Source organism: Microtus ochrogaster, chromosome 21 (assembly GCF_000317375.1).
Source record: "Microtus ochrogaster isolate Prairie Vole_2 chromosome 21, MicOch1.0, whole genome shotgun sequence".
Classification (NCBI taxonomy): Eukaryota; Metazoa; Chordata; class Mammalia; order Rodentia; family Cricetidae; genus Microtus; species Microtus ochrogaster.
Genome location: NC_022022.1, coordinates 19,239,204 through 19,245,206, shown reverse-complemented (window position 1 = coordinate 19,245,206; position 6,003 = coordinate 19,239,204). Strand labels below are relative to the sequence as shown.

Here is a 6,003-nt window from a genome sequence, read left to right as displayed (position 1 = left end):
CTGTCCTGGCACTAGCTCTGTAGACCAGGGTGGTCTTGAACTCACAGAGATCCGCCTGCCTCTGCCTCCCGAGTGCTGGGATTAAAGGGGAACCAGGACTTTTTAAACGAGTTTTTTAATTTTATTTTATGTGTATGGGTGTTTTGCCTGCATGTATGTCTGTACAGTACATGTGCGACTCATGCCCAGACACCAGAAGAAAAAGTAAGACCCCGTGGACCTGGAGTTAAATATGTTACGAGCTGCTATGTGGGTGCTCAGAATCAAATTAGGGTCTTCTGGAGGAGTAGCCAGTGCTCTTAGTCACTGAGTTATCTCTCTAGCATGAGTTTTTGAGATTTTTATTCTCTCTCTCTCTCTCTCTGTGCAAGTGTGTGTCTGTACGTGTGTATGTATGTATATATGCCATGTTGTTTGTGTAACTCAGAAGTCAACATGCAGGAGTTGGTCCTTTCTTTCCACCATGTAGATTCTGAACTGTATTCAGGCCATGTCTTAGCACCCAGCATACCTACTAAGCCATCTCTCAGGCCTAGGAAGGAAACTGGATTTTGTATGATTTTATCTTTTCTTCTAATCTTCATTTTACAGTTTTTCTAACTTAAAGAATTCTTGTAAAAAATTTAAAAAGATCCAGTTGAAGATGATTATCCTAGAGATCGTGTCAATAATAAAATAAATATGGTACATAGGTAAGTACAGAACAAAACAGCCAGGGTCTGGCAACTCCCAAAACCAGGCTTTCAGCTATACTCCTTGGGTCCCAGCTGTTCAGTTCTGACTGGCCTGAGTGGAATTTTTAACCAAGCACCAGGAAGGAGGAGTCACAAATATCAGCAGAAGGAGTCAGGGGCAGGCCTGCCTTCCCTCTGTCCAAGGTGAGGTTTACCAGCTTCCTGCTGGGCAAAGGTTGTCCTGCTGGTGGTTCCCACCCTGTAAGTAAATCTCCACACCTGGGTTATCCTCTGGCTTTTCCCTATGACAAAGTACCTAGCTGAGGAGGCAGAGTACATACAGCCAGGCAGGTGCCCTTACAAACCTCCACTGTGGGAAGGGGCCAACCCCAGAGCACTAACCTTGCAGTCCACACTCAGCATGTGCTGTGCGATGACCCTGGCGTCGTTGTTGGTGAACACTTCTTTTGCACGCTTCAGCATGGCGGTTTCCAGGGGCTTGTTCTCCGGAGGAAGGAGCTTAGACTCAAAGTCATTGGGTCTGAATGACGACACAGTTTCCATGAGAGGTGGCACAAACGTCGTCTTGTCCTCCTGACCCTCGTCCGTCTGTGCCGCCAAAGGATCCCAAGGTCTCGCTTGGTCATCCCCATCAAGGATCAAGTAGTTGATGCCAGAGTTCCGGGGGCCTGATGCCCCATTGTGTTTGGCTGTCAGCAGCTCCTTGTGTGGGGCAAGCTTGGCTCCTCTGTCACAGCCCACAGCAAAAGCAGGGTTCAGTTCACAATAGTTGGCCTCGGAGTTGAGCCAGGCAGACGGAGATGGGGGAACCTTGAGGAAGGGCACCTTGCAGGGCTTTGGGGGTGGCTTGGGGCACAGCTGACTGTCTGATCCCCGCAGGGCCTCCCCTCCTCCCCTAGTGTCTGAAGAGAATCGTCGGACCAGTGCCGGGCTCAGGGTGGGCTCGCTGCCAGTCCTGAACACAGGAGAGCTGGGGCAAGGGCTTGTGTCCATACCTGGAGACTGAGGGGGCAGCTTGCAGCCTGCAGAGGAAAAAAGAAGGGCAGAGAAAGCTCAGTTGTCTGGAGAACAGAGAGCAGAGTGGGAGTGGCAGCTCCCAGCTCTCACTCCGTGCCCTTGGGTTCCCCTCTCAGCCACAAAGGAAACACTGGTGGGCTTTCTCCCAGCAGGTCTGCTCTGTGGCAGTCCAGAACGCTGAAGGTTCCGCTGGCTCCACCTCACTCTCGGGAGAGATTCTAAACCCCAGGGGCTGGGCTGTAACATCATTTTATGGTCACAGCGGGTTGGGACAGTCAGAACAGGAAAACATGTCTTGGGCAGTGAATAACACAATCCTGCACTAACGAACAGAAGTCTCCAGCCACAGAGCCTTAAGGGCTCTGAGTCACTCTCGAAGTCTGGTTGATCTCAGTCAGCATTCACGGGAGAGCAAGAGATGCAGGGATGGTAGACAGACACGCTAAGTCGCACAGAAACAGCTTACAAAGGGGCACTAGGAAAAAATCACTCTGTGGTCCCATGGGAGGTTACATATAAAAGAAATGAAAAGCCATCCCACTAACACCGAATGCTTTGCCTTTCCCAGGTCCCACCCCCCACATCATGGAAAGAGCACAGAGAAGTGGCAATGCATCTGTGGGTGAGCTACTGCTACACAGGGTAGGGGATGGGGGAATGCTAAAGGGGAGCACTTTTCTGTCATGATGCCCACCACTTATCAAAAGGGTTTGAAATGTACAAACCCTGGGTGCAAATGCTAGGTGACCCTCCTCCTTAATACATTAGTTTCCTCAGCTGCAAGATGAGGATAACTGCCTGCTTTGAAGGCTGGTATGGGATTTAAATGCTTGGATGATGATAGAGCATTGAGTTCAGGGACCACAACCAGGCAGCTCTGCTAACTTCCCCTCTAGGCTGCAGGTATGGAGTCCTCAAAGCCTGGGGCTTGTTCAGGCAGGAAAAGCCCAGCTGCAGCCAGGGCCACACTCCCACCCTCGTCCCTGAGGCTCCCCCACACCTACCTATGGGCAGGTGGCTCTCCGACTGGTGGGCTTTGAGGGCTAAGGCCCTCCTGTCCTGCATGTGATCCAGGCAGGCGGGCTGGCTGCCACTCTTCTCTTTATTCCTGAAGCCAAAGACCAGGCACAGACGTGTCATTAAGTAGTAAAGCCTTCTGCAGGCAACGTCACGGAAATTTAAGGAAAGAAATCTTCCAGAACAAGTGCGGCGCATACCCTTCACAGCAAAGAAAAGGCCACAAGGAGGAGAAACTGACGGGGTGTGCCGAGTCCCCAGGGCCAAAGCAGCTGGGTCCTAGGAGGCCTCCTCAAGCCTTCCATCCTGTTGAACAGAGCAGGGTGCATGGGTCGCGGCCCCTCTGGGGGACGAGGAGGAATCTGATGGATGGGAGTGTGTACTTTTAAAAAAAGCTTAAGATGATTTTCATTCTCTGGGGGGATGACTTATTTAACTAACACGACTTTTCCACCATGGATCAATGTCAGCTGGACGGAAGTTGGAGGTCACTCCATGTCTATGCACAGATCAGCACTCCCTCCTCCCTACCTCCCACCCCAATAATCTGCAAATCCCTGCACGCACCTATCTTCCTGACTCTGTGCCTGAAGCACGCACAGGTGACCCCCAGCTGCTGAGCTAGAAGCAAAGTGGCAGCTGGAAGAGCTTGGAACACTTTTACCAGGGGACTGGATGCTCTCAATAGGGGAAGAGAGACACAGGACCAGCCAGGCTGCAGTGAACCCGTTCCCCCACCTCCCTGCTCCTCCACCCCCATCTCACACAAACCAGGTCTTCCCTACCTTTGGGAAACAAAACAAAACAAACTTCCAGCAACCTCTCAAAGATAAGTAAGTCAAAGACAGGGCAAATTCCAAAAGGAAGTGGCTCCTGAAAAATGATATTTGAGCCGCGTCCACCGAGATCAATGATCAACCCATCAGATTCCAGGGGCCCAGAACAGCTGGACGAGCAGAATGTAACCTGCCCCAGAAGGCACACCTTTGCCCAGAGCCTGAGGCTGCCAGTCAAGGAGCATGCCCAACGTCAGAGCAGGTGGCAGTGGGCCAAAGCTGACGTGGGGAAGTCACCGAAGGGCAGCGGGGTAGGGGTGACAAGTTCATTAAGGCCACCGGTCATGTTGAGGTCGCCCTTCCTCCACCTGGAGTGTGTGGGCTGCTGCAGCAGCACCTCTACATTCCAGAGAACAATCAGAACAGCATCTCCCATATCATCCTTGCCTCCCTGCTTATGCCCAAGTCTGACTTTTGCCTCCCCTGCAGATACTGGGAACGTTAACGCTTACTGTAAGTAAACACTTTCCGTTTCCTTCACCGTCTAAACCCACACAAGTCCCATGCTTCCCGATGGAGAAAGGGAGTCCCAGAGAAGTTAAGGTCTCTGTCCGGGGTTGCACAGCAAGCCGCATGGAGCCAGCCAGGAGCCACAGGTCCTGAGTCAGATGCTGACTAACGTGAACCAGGGAGCACAGCTGTAATTTCTGTTACTTACATAGTCCTGGATTTCATGAGGCTTTTTTTTGCCGTAAAGAAATTATAGTTTATATTTTTGCCTGGCCCAGACCGAGAAGAGAACGGACACGTTCACTTAAACATGGGAGCTCAGAAGCCAGGAGTGGGGCCATAATGGCGGGGGGGGCAGGGGGATCTCATCTTGTCTCCTCCCACCCTCTCTAGCAGTTGGATCTGTGAGGGAGTCTCAGCTCTGGAAGCTCGCCTCTCAGCCCTTTCCTGTCCTGTTCTCTAAATGTTTCTCTTCATTCCCAGGGGCACAGGGTACAGTCGTGTGTCCCGTCCCCCCATCTCAGTCCTTTAGTTCCCTCTCCAAGCCAAACCCTTTACTGGGCTCTCGGTTCCCAGTCCGAGTCCTCAACACTGACCCCTGCTGGAAGCTGACACCTGCACGGCCGCGGTCCCTCCTCAGATGAAATGACTTTTTCCTTTAAGACACACCCCCTTCCCAGAGTCACTGCTGTGTGTCGCGTAGGCGGTCTTCTCTGTCTCCCTCCAACCCCCAAGACCCCAAAAGCCTAGCTTCTCTCTCATTCTCCCTTTCAGCCTGGGCCCCTCCTGAAACTCTCTCCGACTTGCTTGCTTCATTTAGTCTCTCTCCTCGGTCCGTGCCTAGTGCTGCCCAGTTTTGGTGTAGGATTTGTTCAACATACCAAGCTTTTGTAGCACCTTAGTCTGCCAAACGCCTCCACCATTGCCCCTGTGCCACCCCTTCTTTACATTGCCCTCTGTTCTAGACTGAGCCCTCAACCCTCTAGGCTCCTCTGGCCCTTGGCTGTCTTCCCCTCTTTCTCACAGTGTCCCCCAAACATCCCCATACCTTCAGGTCAGCCTCCCCTCTGCTCAGCCCCTGTGACTTTGGTTGCTGTTTTTGTTTTGGAAATCTCCCCACTTCAGCCTTGAAGCCCTGAGGTTATAGGCGTGCATTACACACCGGGTTCCACCACTGGCTTTTCATGCTCTTTAACTGGGAACTAATCACGCACACCTTGTAACACTCCCCACTCACACTGAGGGTAGCAATATCCTCAACTCCTTGGCCTGAGCTGGGCCCCCAGCACCCCTCAGACCTACCTGAGCAGGTTTCCCCGGGGCAAGCTTTCCGGAGCCTGGATGCTACCGGTGGTGGTGAGGCTCAGTCTCTTAGCCACATCTGGCCTTCTGTCAGTAAAGCTGCCCTCCCAGCCGCAGCCTGGTGAGGTACCGTAACGCTCCTCCAGACACCAGAGGGGCACTGTCCTGTTGATGGGCTGGAAGATGATAGCACCGCTCTGCTGGGAGATGGGCCGCCGGTTGCCCACGTAGCAGCGCACCAGCCCAGGGATGGAGTCAAAGCTCTCCATCTCAAACTGGTACTGCACGCGGCTGTAGGCCTCGCTGAGCCTCAGAACAGTCCGGTTGATCTTAAAGTGCTGAGCGAGGTTCTTCCACTGACAGGTCAGGACAAAGTTTCCCGGGCTAGACAGGGAGTCGCGAACCAGGAAGTCACCATCTCGCTGCACCAGGTTTTCAGATACCTGTAGACAAAACAGTGGGTGAGGAGCAGGAAAGGCAACATATTTTCTCAGGAGTTTAGCAGAAGTCAGACTTTGTGTGTGTGTGTATGTGTGCATCCATGCAGAGACCTTGGGTATCAAGCCGTAGACACAATCTATCTTTTTTTTTGAGGCAGGGATTCCCACTGGCCTGAAACCTCTCCAAGTAGTCTCACTAGGCCAGCAAGCAAGGAATCTGCCTCTCTCTGCTTCCCCATTGCCTGT

At 52.5% G+C, this 6,003-nt stretch overlaps 1 protein-coding gene across 2 annotated transcripts in view; it reads right to left on the bottom strand.

Moving 5' to 3' along the window:
• Window positions 1-6,003, bottom strand: part of Bcar3 (BCAR3, NSP family adaptor protein) — a 104,548-nt gene that overhangs the window by 13,633 nt on the left and 84,912 nt on the right. For both annotated transcript variants that reach the window (XM_005357220.2, XM_005357221.3), the window contains 3 exons: window positions 5,318-5,760; window positions 2,717-2,820; window positions 1,077-1,717 (listed from right to left, as the gene is read on the bottom strand). In XM_005357220.2, the coding sequence (XP_005357277.1) occupies window positions 1,077-1,717; window positions 2,717-2,820; window positions 5,318-5,760 (1,188 nt within the window). The remainder of the gene's footprint in view (window positions 1-1,076; window positions 1,718-2,716; window positions 2,821-5,317; window positions 5,761-6,003) is intronic.